Genomic DNA, 20128 nt, shown 5'->3' on the forward strand with positions numbered 1-20128 from the left:
GCTGAGAGTGTTCAACTCCAAAGATAGTCAAGATTGGAGCAGATGAACACGCCAGCCAAATCTGATGTTAATGACATCAACTCAACAAGCTGGACGCGTGGCTCAATAAATCAAGTAGTAAGTGAGTCTCAGGGTTACATTTCAGTCTCATTGTTACCTGTGTGGTTTTATTTGGGACAAGGAGCCAAGAAGAGACATTAGTTTTCATATACACTTACATGTTACAGATAATTTAGCTAAAAATTATTGTTATTAATATTTTTTGCAAGAGTAGATGAAGAACACATTAATCAATTTAAAATCAACAAACAGTACAATTAATTTTCAAAAAATCAAATAATTATTTTGTATATTGGTGAAATTGTATTACAATTTAATAGAAGTTAACAAACAATAATAATCCTTTATGTTCCACACACACACACTAATGAGAAACTAAAAATATTTTTATATTTTAGTTCTTATTTGTCTTAAAGGGACCGTCTACTCAAAATTAAACTTCCATGATTCAGATAGGGCATGCGATTTTAATCAACTTTCCAATTTACTTATCATCAAATTTGCTTTCGTCTCTTGGTATTCTTTGTTGAAAGCTAAACCTAGGTAAGCTTAAATGCTAATTTCTAAGCCCTTGAAGGCCGCTTCTTATCTCATTGCATTTCTAAATATGTATAATATACACATGTATGATCTAGCTTGAATTCAAACTATTCTAAGCTACCTTTAAAAGGTATGAAGACTTTCCTCATTCAAAAACTATTATAAGGTATTAATCATTACTAATATGAGCATGATCGTGTGAATAATTAAACTAACTTACTTTTTTTAAACATGTTTTCAAACTTTTAAATCAATATATTTGATGACAAGTAATGTCAGTAGTCATCACTAATGATGTAATATGTCATATAAAGTGTGTTGTCATTAATGTTGGTGATAACATTTATCATGGTAATAATGATGTTATGAGAATGATAATATTAGAAAAAATTTTAATAGGGTGAATGTCCTTGTTTTTGAACATTTGACTGAGAACCTAAAACTGTGACATTAATGCAAGTTTTTGATAATGAATTTGCCTGTCTTTTTTTTTAATGATTTTTTTTAAAGATTTTTTACAAATATTTAACCCTTTGGGCACAATGCCCAAAGTGTTATAAACTGAAGGTTAAAACATAGCTGAAACACAAATTCAAGTTTTCAAAGAAATCAGAAAATCTTTTTTTTTTCTTTTTGTTTTTTTTTTTACTTTGCACAGTCTGTATTTCAGATATACATCCAATTAAATCCCCTCATCAACATAATTCCAGTCTATCAGAAAACCATTTTTACATGGGTTTCAGTATTTTTTTATTTATTTAATATTTTTACCATCTTCTATATCTACACTTTTTTTCATCTTCAACTTGGGTGTTTTTGCTTCTCTTTATAGGGCATTCCATTCTGTTAGAATCTTGCAGCTTGAATTAATTAAGCCAACTGAATTACATATGCATTATATTTGCAAAATCATGTTTTCTTACATTTGGAATCACTTACAAGAAGCAGTCACGGCTTTCTGTAAATGACAAGACTATATATGTATATGTGTGTGTCTATATATATGTACTGTATATATAAATATATATACAGTATATATATATATATATATATATATATATATATATATACGCACACATAGACACCTATATATGCATGTATGTGTGTGCGCAAATTTTTTTTTGTTAGTTTTCAAGTTTAATTTGTCTTGTTTTGCTGAAATTAAATCATATTTAAGTGTAATTTATTTTCTTTTGCAACTTCTAAAACCAGAAAATCCAAAATACCAATATATCATCGTTGAAACAAAAAAAGAGTATGGCAAATTGCCTCAGGAGCATTGAGGGGGTTTTACTATGAGCAGCAAACCTTTGTATGAATGGAATTGTTTGAAAGACAGATGGGAGTAAATAATGTTACGATGTGGAATAAGGAATGAGATGAGATCACAGCACCAGCCTGTCCATCCTTTGTAAACCTGGACAATGATAATGGGTGCGGAATCCTGCAACCTATTTATGAGCTGCTCAGAAGGGTTTTATCTGTTGGACTGACCACTATACTAAGTGAATATGAACAAGATACAGAGGTACAGTGATGGCACATTACAGACCTTCAGCACTTCTAATGGTGAGTGGTAAATGACACCAGATCTCTTCATATTTGTTCAGTGACCTCATTTAAGTAGTCTGGGGCATCATTATCATTATCAAATGTTTTTAATTTCCCCTTGATATACCAATTATATTTTATAAGGTCTTAAATATCAAATGCTTCTTGTAGTATTCTTAATTTTGTAATGAGGCCTGGAAGTTTCCTATAGACAAGGACTAGTGGAAAAAAGTCTTATGGATGAGTAATTAGTATTTTTCCCTTCCTTTAAGATAGAGTTGACTAACATGATGGTATCAATACTATGTGCAAACTAAACTAGCTGTCATTCTCCTGTACACGGCTAGGTTCCAAAATAGATAATATTGCTCAAACAAATATTCTTGGTGCTCTAAACCCAACAGTTAAATTAAGTTTCAATTATTTTATGAGCAGGTATTTTGTTTGAGAATAACATTATTCTGACAAACTCATACTTAGACATATTACGCGCAGCTATGGCTTCATATAGTTATCAGCTCTGCGTAAAAACATCATATTGTGCTTATATTTAGATTGAGAAATAGCTCTCTTTATATGCCAACTTTGCATACTATAATGACTGCAATTGTTAAGCAACTTACACATATATCTAATTTTATATCAGTAGAATTGAAATTAAGTGTTTATAGTTTTCTTCCAAGCAATGCTGCCATCTTGGTGTTTTTTAACGTATTTTATACCCATATGTAACATTACTGTCTTTCCATCTAAAATATTTATTTTAAGATATGTTTAAACAGTGTACCAGATGAGTTAGGGCTGGCAACTTTTTTGAAGAAAATAAGGAAAATTAAGAAATAGAGAAAATGAATGTAGGAAATAGACACATTATAAAGTAGTTACTGTAAAAAACAACAACTTTATTTTACAATTTGACACAGTTTGGTACAATAAAATTCTTTATATAAATCATCATCATTTACAGTCTAGCTTAATATATTTAACAACATTCAGCAAATCTGTAAATTCTATTTCTCATTTAAGGCACAGTGGAAGTAAAGATATTAACCACTTAATGGTCATTCACATACAAACATCTGCCAGATATAGCACATATTAGCAATATCTCTGGAAGTGAGGCATGCAGTAATAGCGCAGCTTTGCCGCCGTCAGCAAAGCATCGCTAGTTAAATCCTTAGTAGCCACGTACGTACAGGGTGTGTCGTCATTAAGGGTTAAACTGTCAGATACATCAAAATTATTAACTAAATAAGAGTACAATATTAAATTTTTTAAATGAAAAATTTTTAAATGTTGTAAAAAAATAAGGAAGAATAATATTCTAAGAGCAGATAAATAAGGGAGCATAGGAAACTGTAAAAAAAAAGTTGGGGCAAAAAAGGAAGATCCCTGGAAATAAGAGAAGATTGACAACCCTAAAATGAGTGCACATGGTGTGGTGTTTAATTGCTGTACACGATCCAGTTCTCTCATTGCACAATCTAAGCAGGAGTTTAATGTTGCCTTCTATCTGAGGGGAACTTTTGTGGCTGTTAATCTGTTAAAACATTGAAATACATCTCCTGTCACCTTACATATTGAGTCCTGTACACTCAGTTTGTGTGACGAAAGACTCTGTTAGGAGTGGTGACATCACTGACTGAAAAGGCAGCAAAAGCCTTTGACGTTGTGGGGCCCAATACAATGAAGAAATAAAGATCACTTAAACATTAAAAGGGTGCATCCTCGCCTTGAGTGGCCTGGGGGCATTTTGTGAGTGCAACAATGACAATGAGGTTAAATTCTTAGCAATCTTAACACAGTAAAATATTTTTATAAAGAAAATGCTCTAATCAATTTTGTTTTAATTTTATACTACAATCTCTATGTTCCTTAAAGTAAAATTAAACCCAATTTCTTTCTTTTATGATTCAGATAGAGCATGCAATTTAAACAACTTTCCAATTTACTTATATTATTTAATTTGCTTCCTTCTCTTGTTATTCTTTGCTGAAAGGTTTATCTAGGAAAGCTCAGGAGCAGCAATGAACCTAGTTTCTAGCTGCTGATTGGTGGCTGCATATATATACCAATTGTCATTTAGACATGTGCGATTCGTTTCGGTTCGATTCGGAAATTCGGAAAATTCGGCAAATTCGGATCGAACCGAATTTCCGAATTAAAATTCTGCCGAATTTTCCGAATCTAACCGAATCGAACCGAATCGATTCGTAAATTCGGATGGCCATTGGGATTACACTAGTATTGTACAGTATGTTAGGTTAACACCTAATATACAGTATAATACTAGTCTAATCCCACCTAACACTTACCGAAATGCCGAATTTACGAACCGAATCGAAACAAATCCAGCCGAATTTCTTCGAATCCGAAACGAATCCGAAACTAATCGATTCATAATTTTCCGAATTCGAATCGATCCGAACCGAACTTCGAAAAATTTCAAATCGATCCGAACCGAACCGAATTTTTTCGCCATGCACATGTCTATTGTCATTGGCTCACCCATGTATTCAGTTAGAAACCAGTAGTGCATTGCTGCTCCTTCAACAAATGATACCAAAAGAATTTAATAAATTTGATAATAGAAGTAAACTTAGGCTGACCATATCGCCGCTTTAACTAGAAGCACATATGAAAAATACATGTCAGGGTTTTTATACAGAACATTTCTTTAAACAGCCCTGGAAAAAGCCCTGACATATGCATTTTTCTTATGTGTCCCTTTTTAAAGCGGCAATATGTTCACCCTAAGTAAACTGGAAAGTTGTTTAAAATTGTATGTTCTTGAAATACATTTTTTGGGTTTCATGTCCCTTTAAGTAGTGGCAGCTACCACATGAATATGAGACTTTATAACATGTGGAACTCAACATCACTGTACAGTTTTGACAACCATGTCCATATAAATTCGTAACTCTGGGGTATAGGGGGCAAAGCCTTTCACTAAGTATTTTGTACACAAGAAATGAACAACATGAAAACCACAACAAAAATGATTAAATGATACATTTAGTTAATCCTGTAAAAACAATAGGTTCATGTATAAAAGTGTCAGTTTTACAGAACCTGCCCTGGTTGTCAGCAAGATGTGTATTTGCTTTATTTTCTACATGTTTCTTTTATATAAATAGCATACATTATTCAAGTTTAATCTTGCAAATCTCCTGTTTTATTTCAAGAGACTTTGCATTTTGATTGGTATATTGCAGAACACCTGGCTGGGGATGAAATGTTACAAATCCGCTTATTAAGCATTTATATATATATAAAAAAAATGCTTTGCCTTAAAAATTAGCCTGCAGTCTTGCTTTAGTTTGATATAAATCAGCATTTTCTGTGCCTCTTAGGAACTGTACAAAATATGTTGCTTAAGATAAATGATAAAAAAAAAAAAGTTTTGTGAACATCTTAACTACTGAAAAAGTGTGTGGGCTTTGGAGCAAGTAAAACAACTTCCTTAAATTCTACTTTATTTGCATCTAGAATGTAAGTGCTGCTACAAATATATTTGTCTATTTATGTATTTACAGTTTGCTGCTCACCCAGAACAGGAATACAGAGAACTCAAAGGGCTATGACAAACAATGTGAGTTTATAAAAATATTGTGAGCTTATGGTAACTAAAACTAAAATCGGAAATTGCTGCTTTTCATAATTGTCAAAATCATTGTCAATATATTAACTGGGATTTATTCTCATCAGTGGGCACAGACTTTCAATAATCTTGGTTAATAAATGGATATGAAACCCAAAATGTTTCTTTTGTGATTCAGACAGAACATATGATTTTACTTCTGTTATCAAATTTGCTTAGTTCCCTTGGTATTTTTTGTTGAAGAGATACCTAGGTAGGCATCTGCATCACTACATGGCAGAAAATAGTGCTGACATCTAGTACTCTTGCAAATGGGTAATATTGTTGCAAATCTGCTGCCATATAGTGCTCCAGACAGATGCACGCTCCTGAGCTTACGCCCCTGCTTTTCAAGAAAAGATACTAAGAGAACAAAGAAAACATGATAATAGAAGTAAATTAAAAAGGTGTTTAAAATGCCACGCTCTTTTCAAATCATGAATAGTCAATAAATGTGTTTGAATAACATAAATCAGAGAGTTTTCTCTTACTTATCTCTGTGTATATATTGTAGTGGCTTTCACATATGGATGCTGACATTTATGGCCCATACCAAAAGCACACAGAAGTCAAAACTAAATTTTCATGGTTCCGACAGGTCATAAAATCTTAAAGGGATAAATGTAATGCAACAAAAACATGCTCTAATGTTAAACACAGCTGGTGATTGGTGGGGTTGTGCCACTGCAGCTGCTAGTTGCCTAGAAACAGTGAGCAAATCTGCCTCAGCAGTCACATGACCCTGCCAATCACTGTCTGAGTTCTGCCTAGGAGCTCCTGTGCTTACATATCCTGAGTGGGACTTTACCTATGTGTTTAACCCATTTGTATGCCCTAACAAATTAGAGCGAGTCATTTTGAACTTTTATGGAAAGAGTTACCCTTGGGACTTTGAATGCTAAAGTAGAAAATCTATTTGAGTTGCATTTACTGTGTATGAGCATTTAACTACTTTTAGTGTTGTGCTTAATTCAGACATACAACAATGATTAGAAGCTTACATATTAGGGTGACCATATTGCCGCTTTAAAAAGGGACACATATGACAGGGCTGTAAATAAATGTTTTGTATAAGAACCCTGACATATGTATTTTTCATATGTGTCCCTTTTTAAAGCGGCAATATGGTCACCCTATTACATATGCATGTTATGTGTGAAGTAATATTGATGGTTGCTTACTGGATTGTTACTCCATAGGTTTTAGCAGCCTCAGATTTCCATTCACATTGGCCGAAGAGGTTTGATTCCCATCAGGCTGATGTTGTGCAAGTTATTTACAGAGGTGATGATGTGTGGAGACAGCAGCCCCAAGATCATTTCCCTCTGCAGTGCTCTGCCAAGTATAGTAAGTACTGAGCCTTGTTTAAAGGGACATTGCAGCCATATTTTATATTTGCACATAGCAGCAGCATTTGAGAAAATCTGTAAACAAGCTGAATACTTTGAAATAATTTAAATGGACGAGAAATTCAAAAAAATTCTGTTTCTATCTGAAAGAGAAGTTTTCAAAACTTACAAACAAAGCTGTTCAGAAATACCCGTCCCTAGTCTGTCTTGCTGCAGCTAATTAGGGACAGATGTGTGTGAACTCTGACCTAAGCAATCACTGTAGAAAGTGTTACAGGGTCAATACATTTTACCACAATTATAATGGAGGCTCTTCAGCCTATCTGGACAGGTTGGAACAAACACACTTTTCAGAGACATTTTACAGTAAAAGCAGGCAAAATAAACAATGGGTGTATATTGTGATAGTTTGTTTTCCCTAATTAAACATTTTGTGATGGATAACATTCTGGGTTTAGTCTTATTAAAGGGAATAATAGTGTAGTCAAAATTAAACTTTCATGGTTCAGATGAAGCATGCAATTTTAAGCAACTTTCCAATTTACTTCTATTATCATTTTTGGTTCAGCACCCTGGGTAGAAAAATTGATATTAGGAGTAAATTAGAAATTTGCTTAAAATTGCATGCTCTATCTGAACCATGAAAGTCTGTCCCTTCACTGTATGATTATGTGCTCTGAGTTCTCACCCCATCATTACAGGATGTGTAAATCTATAGTCTTTATCCAGATCCTGTACTATAGCTTTGTATGATCCCTTGCTTTCTACAGCTGACAAGCACTAATTCAGTTGTTATGTTGACTTTGTGAGCACCACTCCATGAGCCATACATCGAATTACGCAGAGTGATGTGATCACATGATAAAATGCATCACAATGCATTTATAGGGTTGCTACCTGAGCCATGTTTTCCTTGACAGTCATAAGTTTACATGCTGCAGAGTTTCCAGTGAGCTGTCCAGAGGCACAATGCATGTTCCTCCCTGCAAACCCTGCAGCATGTGTAGCTCATTGCTGTGCAGGAGAGAATGGCTGAGGGCAACCCTAAGTACATAAAATGCCTTACTGTTGGGCACATATAGTTCTATGTATATTTGTACTTATGGACAATTAAAAACATTTAATATCAATGTCAATGTCACACATTATACAGTCAAGTTGGTTTAAAGAAACATATATTTTAGTAGGATTGTTGAAATATAATAAGACAAAACGTAACATTTTTTTGTTATTTTAGTTGCCATTTCTGACAAGAAGACAAAGAAATGCAAGAAGAACAAGCAAAGCAAAAAGCCAAAAAATGTAAGCCTGGTCCAATGAGAAACATACATAACTAGCTTTGTATACATCGTAATCACTACTACGTGCAGGAGCCATTTATTGATACTCAAATTAGCCACAATTCTTATGTAATTTTAAACAACGTTCTAATTTACTTCTGTTATCAACTTTTCTTTGTTCTTTTGATATAATTTGTTGAAAAACAGGGACGTATGCTTAGGAGCCAGCCCATTACTGGAGCACTAGATGGCAGCAGTTTTGCTAGAATATTTGCAAGAGCACTAGATGGCAGCACTGTTTCCTGCCATCTAGAAGCCTACCTAGTTATCTCTACACCACAAAATATCATGGAAACTAAGCAAATGGGATATTAGAAGTAAATTAGAAACTTTTTTTTAAAATGGTAGACTCCATCTGAATCCCAACATATTATTTTTGGGTTTCATATCCCTTTAACAAAGCACTTCTGTCTGGAATATTGAATAACATTCTTTTATAGAAGGTAAAAGGTAATACATATATAATATACTGCACAAATTCTTAATATTATTTTCAAATAAGAAGAGGGAAATTTTAATTTCTAATAGTATAGGAAACATTTTTTTTTTTTTTGCTTAAAATGTCATGCTCTATCTGAATCACGAAAGAAAAAATTTGGGTTCAGTGTCCCTTTAATGAACACATTTTGTATTAAAAAAAAACAAGCATTTTCTTGGCTGACAGGCAAATTGTTACTGAATGCTGGTACTAGGGTTGCCACCTCAGCCATGTTTTCCTGGACACTTATGAGTTACACATGCTGCAGGGTGTGCAGGGAGGAACATGTATTCTGTTTCTGGACAGCACTATTCATATTCCTCCCTGCACACCCTGCAGCATGTGTAACTTATAAGTGTTCTGTATTTTAAGGGACAGGTGGCAACCCTAGCTGGTACATGCACTGATATTAGCCAAGTAAGCAGAGCTATTTGCTATGCCCCACTGTGTTCCAATTTGTTAGCTCTTCACATGTGACTAATGTCTGTATTTGTAACTTTCATATGCACATATTGCCATACAAAGTACAATTTCCAATAAGTTCATTTATAAAGTGTAGAAAATGAATTGAAATGCTGCACATGTTTTGCAGTCCTCTCTGACAGTTGATGGGTTAACCCACTAGATCCTGGCAGTACGTTATTGAAAGTGCCCTTTCTTTAGAATTTAAATAAAATTGTTTAAAGTAAAACAAGACAAAAAATAGTGTCAAATATGTCAGTGGGTGAACTGGAAAGTGCAGATAAATAGAAATATATTATAGAAGCAAATAAAAAAGAAACAAGTCAAATAATAAACTACAATGATTTATTTCTAACCTACACAGTAAGACATACAGCATACAAAAGCCAGATGAAGTAAATTAAATGGATTACAAATTCATTAAGAGTAATAACAGAAATTGCATAAATATTCTATTCTATAAAGTAGCTTGTCAGTCTGGTGCTTATTGTTATTACAATTAACTAAATGTTCATTCACAGTCTGTTAGTAACTCCTTGGCTGCCAGAAAGGACTGTAACATATTGCTGCACAATGTGTTCCAAGGCTCCCTGGCAGCCAAATGGTTAAGCTACTGCCAAGTCATAAATGCAATCTCAACAATGCAGTTTATTCATTGTTTTCTTTGTTTCTCTTTCATATTGTAGAAATCCCTACCCTCAACATCAGTCCAGAGCAAAGCCCAACAGATTGCCCCCACTATGTCACCATCACATGTCACTTCGGTCAAAGTGGGGTAAGTTGACTTGTTTTGTGCTTCCCCCCACCTCTCCCAGTGCAGCTGGTGCTCACACAACAATAACCACACTGTAATTGAAGTGGGTCAGGTCCTTCAAGTCTTCTGTTGTTAAGATAACAACAGGTGGTCTGGGTTAGAGGTCATCTGTTTAACATAAAACTGGGTGCAACACAAATGAAGGTCCTTCCAACAATAGTACCCTGTTGTATACTTATATTGATCTTACTTTGCAATTAATATTTTTCTTTTTCACTTTACTGTTCATCATTAAATGTTTTGTTTTGGTTCGATTAGTTAAGATTACAAGGCTGTGTTCCATCATATGTGTTTGTTTGTGTGTTAATGTACAACTTAAACAGACAAATATATATCTATTTTCTGTCCATGTGTCTATAAAATTATCTATCTATTATCTATAAATCAAAAACTAACAAACAAGCAAATGAACATTGCTTTTACGTTTGATTAATGTTTTAATATGTAAAATGTCATTGACTAATACCATCAACAAAACAAGTGAATGTTGCCCTATATAATTTAAAATGCATAGACATAGATACCATCTTTGTCACCACTAGGAGCATTTAATTTAGAGCACCCATGCAGATTCTTCCTATTTTTGCCCTGTGGTATAGCCAAAACCATGTAAGTATAGTTTCTAAATGGATTGGACAGTCGTGTTTGCATTATATACACACCATTAGAAAGAAGAAAAAAAAAGAACTGGACTATGTAAAGTGTATTTTTTACCAATAAGTGAAAATGACCTAGTTTTGAGTGAAAATTATCCTATCCTTGTATCTAGTGACATATTCTACCTATTTTTGAAATGTTCTAATATTTAAATGGTGTTCACAACAATCCATGATTTTGTGGTTAAAACATTTTGCTTCTAAAATTCATGCTTGGTAAGAAGTCTTTTAAGCCTAAAATATAGATATCCCTTTTTTTTTAATCAAAATATGACAATTTAAAATTGTTTAAAATGTACCCAAAATTTTTCTTTCGTGATTCAGATTGAGCATGAAATTTTAAGCAACTTTCTAATCTACTCCTATTATCAAATTTTCTTCATTCTCTTGGTATCTTTATTTGAAATGCAAGAATTTAAGTTTAGATGCCGGCCCATTTTTGGTGAACAACCTGGGTTGTCCTTGCTGATTGGTGGATAAATTCATCCACCAATAAAAAAAGTGCTGTCCAGAGTACTGAAACCAAAAAAAAGCTTAGATGCCTTCTTTTTCAAATAATTATAGCAAGAGAATGAAGAAAAATTGATAATAGGAGTAAATTAGAAAGTTGCTTAAAATTGCATGCTCTTTCTGAATTACAAAAGAAAAAATTTGGGTTCAGTGTCCCTTTAACTAGACATTAACGTATCCTTTATCGAAATAATAGTATCACTAAGGCCTTTTGTTTTCATCTGAAATGTCTCATGTATATACTGTTCTGATATATATCATAGTCATGGTTGGTTGGTCTTCACTGTTCTTCTGCAGGTGCAACAAGCAAAAGTTCCAGAACACAGAAGAAGAACTCACTTTTGGAACCGAAGCTTCATTGCCTCTGACTGGAATCAAAATCTCAAAGAGAGCTCCAAGTTTATGGCAAAAACTTGGAATGAGGCTAAAGAAGACTGTAGAGTATATTGGGGCTTCAAACTGTGCCTTTGAAGAGGACTGAAGAAGAGCAAACACCAAAAGAACAGCAGAGCTTTTTTATCATTTGATACCCACTGTTTCTAAGCCAAAAAAGGAATGTGTCTAGCTTTATTTTCTCTAGAAATGCACTCGTGTCACAGTCAGGAACTGTGACAGAATATTCTTTGGGAACTGGATGAGATAACTTTACTTTTGTTAACTTGCAAGGCTGACAAATGCTGCATCTTTAGTTAGTTAGAAATAAACAGCACATAAAGATGAGGGATTTCACATAAGCACTGGATGCTGCAAGATGATGGCTGTCATATCCATATTAATAGGGTTTCTCAAAAAAATCTCTTTTTACCAAATACGTAATATATAAAAAGGATATTAATCCGCTAAATTAAAAATATGAAAACAAGAAAATGCTGTAATATTAGAGCATTTAATTATTGCACTATATCTTGCATATAACTAAGTTTTTAACTCCTGCAAAAAGGTTAAACACATAGTTGAAGTCAGCTCCAAATCAGCAATGGATTTGTGGGACCTAGCTGGACAGTGCTAGGTGTGCCAATGAAAATAGTTATATGTGTGTAGCTACCAATCACCAGCTAGCTCCCAGTAGTGAATTGCTGATCCTGAGCCTACCTAGGTATGTTTTTTAACAAAGGATATAAAGAGTAATGTAAATTTGATAATAGATGTACACTGAAAGTCTCTTAAATTTGTATATGCTTTCTAAACCATAAAAGTTTAATTTTTTACTTTTATATCCCTGTATCATATATAGAATTAACAGTTTTCAATACATTATGCAACTGACATAGCACCATTCCTTGTTAGTTGAAGGAAAATTGGTCTTTTAAGAAAAAGTGCACAATGACACATCTGGATGTCATATGATCTCCATTACCATTCTCCTAAATATGGTGCAAATCTTTTGTTTGACAGCATTACCTAATTAAAAAAAAAAAACCACACACCCTTAATGAGATTAACCACAGCGACAATAATTTATATGACACTTCAACGTGTAAAGCATTAAATTACAGGATAAAATGTTACACAGTAATGAATCCCACTATCCGTTTTAGAGCCAAGTTGCAAGCAATATTATAATTTCCACTAATGCATTACTGGGTATAATGCCGTTAATTCAGTAATGAAAGATTTTATTTCACTTAATGTCTGCCTGATGTAAAGTGATAAACCTATCACAGGTGGACTCACATGAGGACAACAGGTTGTGCCCCTCCCTTGACATACGGTGCTACATTTTTGATCTGTTATTTCATATAAAGCTTTCTAAATTAGCCTATATTTGCATTAATCCCATTCCCAAAGACACTTAACAAAGTCAGAGAAGTAATTAGCTTTCCTTGCTTGCATCTCTAGGTACTGTAGGTGATTAAAGTTGTTATAGGGCATAGAGGTGCAGCAATGGATATTTTAATTGTTCCATGTATTTATTTAGTATATTGTACCAATTTTATTTATTTTAAATAATGTTTATTATTTTTTATTTAATTTGTCTATTTCTTAACTGCTTTTTCCTTAGTATTATTTTAAATTACATTCTCAAATACATTTCTTTCATTTTTCATGTTCTAATGCACTTTTATTTACCTTCAAATTCATAATTTTTTTAACTTAAATGTAATTTAATGTAACATGATTATTTAAGGCTGTTCTCTGATTATGTATTTATTTATTAATTTATTGAAATGTATTTAACTTATTCTTGTTTTCCTTTTCTATATATTAAATGTATGATTTATATCATTTTATAAAAATGATGTTATTTGTCAAGCAATGGGATATATTCCAGTCTTGCTGATTATCTTATCAAGGGCCAGAGTGGAGAGCGTTAATTGCGCTAGAAGTAAGCTTTTTGCGCTTGTCGGGTTGTGCTAATATTACGAGTTAAAAGTAAACTGTTTTTGCTCTAGCACTAACCAGACAAGCGTCAAAAGATGTAGTTAGAATATCGTGTTCCCGTATAACCCCATAGAAGTCAATGGTGAAAAAAAAGTTGAAAACACCCCACTCTCGCGCAAACCTGATTTACACAGTATAACACTTTATTAAAAATGAATATTGCATAAATATGCTTTAACATGTTTTCATCTACTTAACTGCAAAGGGCTCCTATTCACTTGTATATATATGTGTATATATGTGTATATATGTGTATATATGTGTTTATATGTCTATATATGTGTATATATGTGTATATATGTGTATATATGTGTTTATATGTCTATATATGTGTACATATGTGTATATATGTGTTTATATGTGTATATATGTCTGTAAATATATATATATATATATATACACACATATATAAAATACATATGTACACATATATAGATACAAATATATACATCTTTAGACATATGCATGTATCTCAATGTTAAAGCCCTTTGCCTGCCTTTGTTTTCTAATGCCTGAGACCTCCTATCTTTGAGCCTTTATAACTTTTTTGTGCAATATTTTTTTTGAATAATTTTTATTAGATGGTTATTATGAATGTAATTATGCTTGTAATGTGTTTTTGATGTGTTTTGTGCAACTTTTATGCTTCACAAAACAGTTAACCAGAGCTCTGAAGTTGCGGTAATTATTCTAGTGTAAATCACGATTGCGCTCAAGCAAACATGTTTACTTACAAGTTATAATACCAGTGGTAAGCCCGACGAGTGCAAACCCCCGCAATAAACCCCTTATTGATTAAGCACAAACGTTTGCGCTCCACTCGCAATCTGGCCCCAAATGGGAACACTTTTACTAGAGTTTAATTTCTAATAAATGAAGGAAAACATTTTGTTTAAAACTAAACTTAAAGGGACACTGAACCCAAATTTTTTCTTTCGTGATTCAGATAGAGCATGAAATTTTAAGCAACTTTCTAATTTACTCCTTTTATCAAATTTTCTTTATTCTCTTAGTATCTTTATTTGAAATGCAAGAATGTAAGTTTAGATGCCGGCCCATTTTTGGTGAACAACCTGGGTTGTCCTTATTGATTGGTGGATATATTCATCCACCAATAAAAAAGTGCTGTCTAGAGTTCTGATTAAAAAAAAAATCTTAGATGCCTTCTTTTTCAAATAAAGATAGTAAGAGAACTAAGAAAAATTGATAATAGGAGTAAATTAGAAAGTTGCTTAAAATTGCATGCTCTATCTGAATCACGAAAGAAAAAAGTTTCCCTTTAACACATTCCCGGTTGTGGAGTGTCAAGACTTCCTCAAAGAGCAACTGAAATAAATTCTCTGACGTTCCTACAAAACCTAAATAATCCTGTAAAATGAAATATTTAGGAACAAAGAAATGTCACACTTCATATTATTGATTGATTATTGATTCACTCTTAGACCATTTTACCATGTGGACTATTGAAACCATCTGGCTGCTGGCCAGCTCATGTAGCATCATACATACTGTGAGCGCTTTCCATTATCACTAAGACAGATAAATCAATATTTCTGGAATGTAGCAGGCATCTGCTTGTTTTGAATGTCTTTCTACAAATGTGATAGAATACCATGCTCAGAACAACAATCAATCGCCTCTGTTATAACTACAAATATAAAGTTTTAAACAAATATATCATGGGAACAATTAGATCTCCAATTATATATTAGCAAACAAGCAATTCTTTATATCTAAGTGAGTCCTCAAAATAATATGGGCTAGATTACAAGTGGAGCATAAAATTGCGCTTTTGCAAGCTCGATATTTGCGCTCCACTTATAATACCAGTGCACGCAAATGTGCGCTTTTATTAGAAGTTAAGCAAAATGCGAACGCGACCTCGCATTCGCATTGCATTAAAGCTTTATGCTCACGAGGGAGACTCATTCTGATGGCTTGGACACGGCACAGAAACTAGCGCAGCAAAGTTTAAATGTATATGAATATATGCATATATATTTAAGTGTTTATATGTGTATATACACATATTAAAAAGAAGAGTAAATGTGAAACCCAGTGACTCAGATGTGTTACCTATGTGGATTGAATAAAGACTGTTTTTATGGATAAGTCGGATTCCATCCTTTTGCTTCTAACCTGTATATACACATATTAACACATAAAAATATATGTATATAAGCATATACATATATATTAACAGTTAAAACACAGTCCCCAAAGAACGCAATTATTTTTTTTCTTACACCCCATTTCCCCTCACTTTAACCCCTTATAATTGCTTTGTGCAGTTATTTAATTTAAAAAAAAAAGATGCTCATATTTAAAAAAAAAAAAATTTCAACAATGAGCGTACACTTTTATTTGGAGGACATTTATTTCATTAACCAGAGGTCTGACCTCTGGTTCATGAAGTCTAGCGCAAAATGCTACCTCGAGCTAGCGGTAGCATAAACCGTGCAAATTTGCCCATTTACTGGCGCATGTTAAATTAGAGCTCCTCCGTAATTTAGCCCTATATGTATTAATCACAATTTTCAATATTTATTCTGAAATTTTTTTTTTTTTAAAAAAGCACAAACCATAAACATTTGTGTTACTTTCATCAAGAGGAGATTATTTTCTGATATAGAAATGACTGTACAGCAATATTTATAGCAGCAAAAAGAAAATATATTTACAAGCAGCAAAAAAATAGAGACTGTTGATATTTTTATTTTGTGTTATTTTTTTAAGTAGACTGTAATGTCTATAATTGCATGGATCCCAAGGACAAAAAAAAGGTCTTCTTTAAAATAATTTCAAAGATTGTGCCACAATATTTTGCACTTTAAACCAATTAAACTGTGCCTAGCTGAAAAACTAGATTGATGCATGGTTGTATTGTAAATGTTAAGAATAAATTAAGTTTGTAGGCTAATCACCAGTGTAGCCTCATTCTATACATTGTTTATAATTAATTATAATTAATTAAACGGACAGTAAATACTTTAGATTTTAATGTTACATGAAGTAAAACTACTTTACTATATGCTTTCATTATTTACTTTGCTCGCTTTTCATGTAATCTAGCTCTCAGAATTTTATATTTTCTAATTTTCAAAACTGGAAATACACACTATAAACTTATCAAGGCCAACCATGCTACATATCTCCCTAAATGGATTTAACAAACAACTACAAAACAATATAGTTTATCATAGGTGTGCACAGCCTATTGCATTAGGGTGTACACACATATATAAACACACTCATGCATACATACACAGACATGCACTCATATTGAAATCAATATAATTTAGATATCTTTATTTTTCATAAATAACAGAAAAAGTTATGAAAACGCAAAGTATTACACTGCCCCAACCTGGCTACTTCTTAATTCCACCCGGCTTGGACATTTTTCTGTGGAGAACACTTATAGGCAGCCTTAGGCCTCTATTTATCAAAGTCTGAAGCGGACCTGATCCAACAGTGTGGATCAGGTCCGCCAGACCTCGCTGAATACGGAGAGCAATACGCTCTCCGTATTCAGCATTGCACCAGCAGCTCACAAGAGCTGCTGGTGCAATGCCGCCCCTGCAGAATTGCGGCCAATCAGCCGCCAGCAGGGGGGTGTCAATCAACTCGATCATACTCGATCGGGTTGAATTGCGGCGATGTCTGTTCGCCTGCTCAGAGCAGGCGGACAGGTTATGGAGCAGCGGTCTTTAGACTCGCCAGAAACACGGGCCGTCAAGCTCCTTTCGGAGCTTGATAGATAGGCCCCTTAATGTTAGGGCAAAGAGGCAACTGCCTAAGGCTTCACTTATAATGGGGCCTCGCAGATGGACACAAAAAAAATAACTTTTTTTTTTTTACCCCGGGACATTAGTTTTTGGTAACATAGTGGGCCTATCCAACAAAATTCTCCTTGCACAGCTGGATATTTTAAACCTCACAGCCTCTTACACAACTGCAATTTCTCTGGGTCACTTTCCTCCACCTTCTGCCTGCCCCTCAGCGGTGCTGTCAGCCTCAGCATAATAAGGAGGGAGGGGTGACCCAGGCAACAATGAATATGTAAACGGGACAGGGAGATTGCACTTTGACATATTTTAACCCCTTTGCAATTAGAGGTTATAAGTTGCTATTAACATTTCTTATTCTCTCTCCTCTGTCCCTCCTCTCACACTATTCTCTCTTTTACTCTTTTTTCTTTACTCTCACTCCCCCCTCTTTTCTCTCTTTCCCTATTTTACCCCTTCTCTATCGTACTCTCCTTTGTCTCTTTACTCTCTTTATCCTTTCCCTCTTTCTCTTATCTCTATCATTCCCTTCTCTTTCTTCCTTCTTCTCTCTCTTACTCTCTCCCTTCTCATCTCTCTTTTCCTCCTCTCTCCCCTCTTTTCATCTTCTCTTTCATCTCTCTTTCCATGCTCTCTTCTGACTATTTCTCCTTTCTCTCTCACTCCCTTTTCTCTCTCTTTCGCCAGTTCCTCCTTTTATTTTTCTATCCACTTTCTCTGCATTCTGTCTACTAGACTAAACTCTGTCTTCTCTTGTTGCCCTCTCTCTGCCCCTACCCAACCAGGTGTACAGTACAGGGACATACTTAAAGGGACACTGAACCCAAATTTTTTCTTTCATGATTCATATAGAGAATACAAATTTAAACAACATTACAATTTACTTCTATTATTTATTTTGCTTCATTTTTTAGATATCCTTAGTTGAAGAAAAAGCAATGCACATGGGTGAGCCAATCACACAAGGCTTCTATGTGCAGCAACCAATCAGCAGATACTGAGCATATCTAGATATGCTTTTCAGCACAGCATATCAAGAGAATAAAACAAATTAGATAATAGAAGTAAATTAGAAAGATGTTTAAAATTGCATTCTCTTCCTAAATCATGAAAGAAAAAATGTGGGTTTCAGGTCCCTTTAATAGGTAATAAAAAGCCTCACCAACTCTAGAGCAGGCTCTGATAACACTGTGTATGTATGTATGTTTGAGGGCATCATATACAATGCCAAGTCAAGGGCTTTACTGGTGAGGAAACCAAATGTACGTTTTTCAGGCTCCATCGGGCAGGATTACTGCTTTTATTGAGGGGAAAGAAAGTCACGTCCAGTTAATGCCCACAGTAACAAACCCATAACAATAGCTAGTGCCACCTAGTACCCCTGATTTCTTACTGCAGCTGCAGCACAGAGGGAGGCCCAGGCAGATCAAGCCCCATCTTAGCACTAAGCCATGTCAGTGTATTTGACAACACCACAATGCACTGCCCTCTCCAGTACACAAGCCAATAAGGAGCCAACATTCAACTTCAGCCCATTTTGGAATCTTCCTCTTCTTGAGCAATCTGGGATGGTTAAGGTGGATTAGCCCAATGTTATGTTCTCCCTGTTAACAACAGTATATGAAAGATGGGGACAAATCTGTGCTGTTATTAGTAGCATTGTGAGGGATAAGAAAACAGTTTAAGTGTATTATATTGGTGCAGTATCTGTTGAATCACACTTAAAAACATAGGCGTGCATTCAGGGATGATTAGGGTGTAGACTCAGTTGATAATATGTTATTCTAAAGCAAGACAACAGAAATATCTTGGAATTACAATGTGTTTAAAGTACATTGATCAGCCACAACACTAAAACCCCCTGCCTAATATTGTGTAGGTCCACAAGACACCAAGACATTAGCAGGAGATCCTTAAAGTCCTGCATGTTGCAAGGTGGGGTTTTCATGGATCAGATTTGTTGTTCAAGCACATCCCACAGATGCTCAATCGGATTGAGATCTGGGGAATTTAGAGGCCAAGGCAACACCTTGAACTTTTTTTCATTTTCCTCAAACCATTCCTGAACAATTTTGCAGTGTGGCAGGGTGCATTATCCTGCTCAAACAGGCCACTGCCATCAGGGATCACCATTGCCATGAAGGGGTGTATGTGGTCTACAACAATCTCTAGGTAGGTGGTACATGTCAAAGTAACATCCACATGAATGCCAGGACTCCAGCAGAGCATTTCCCAGAGCATAACACTGCCTCCGCCGGCCTGCCTTCTTCCCAATGTGCATCCTGCTGCCATCTCTTCCCTAGGTAAACGACGCACACACACCAGGCCATCCACCTGATCTAAAAGAAAACTTGATTCATCAGACCAGGCAACCTTCTTCCATTGCTCCATGGTTCAGTTCTGATGCTCACGTCTCCATTGAAGGCACTTTCGGCGGTAGACATGGGTCATCATGGGCAGTCTGACTGGTTTGCAGCTATGCAGTCTCAAATGCAGCAAACTGCAATGCACTGTGTGTTCTGGCCAGTATTAATTTTTTCAACAATTTCAGCTACAGT

The 20128-nt window shown here is 34.5% G+C and overlaps 1 protein-coding gene across 1 annotated transcript; it reads left to right on the forward strand.

Annotated features, from left to right (window-relative positions):
* The first annotated feature begins 646 nt into the window (after nt 1-646).
* Nucleotides 647-13637, forward strand: VXN (vexin). Its single transcript, XM_053715091.1, has 6 exons — nt 647-2169; nt 5688-5743; nt 6991-7138; nt 8378-8442; nt 10107-10195; nt 11698-13637. Exons 1-6 carry the CDS (start codon nt 2112-2114, stop codon nt 11879-11881), a joined length of 600 nt encoding a protein of 199 aa, XP_053571066.1. The 5' UTR covers nt 647-2111; the 3' UTR covers nt 11882-13637.
* The last annotated feature ends 6491 nt before the right edge of the window (nt 13638-20128 follow it).

Source organism: Bombina bombina, chromosome 5, assembly GCF_027579735.1.
Source record: "Bombina bombina isolate aBomBom1 chromosome 5, aBomBom1.pri, whole genome shotgun sequence".
Lineage (NCBI taxonomy): Eukaryota > Metazoa > Chordata > Amphibia > Anura > Bombinatoridae > Bombina > Bombina bombina.

Bases quoted from the DNA above. Each gene is read 5' to 3' on its own strand.
- VXN (XM_053715091.1), top strand. From the start codon at position 2,112: ATGAACAAGATACAGAGGTACAGTGATGGCACATTACAGACCTTCAGC. The intron at 5,744-6,990 runs GTGAGTTTATAA...GTTACTCCATAG, and splicing joins AAAGGGCTATGACAAACAAT to GTTTTAGCAGCCTCAGATTT. The intron at 8,443-10,106 runs GTAAGCCTGGTC...TTCATATTGTAG, and splicing joins AAAGCAAAAAGCCAAAAAAT to AAATCCCTACCCTCAACATC.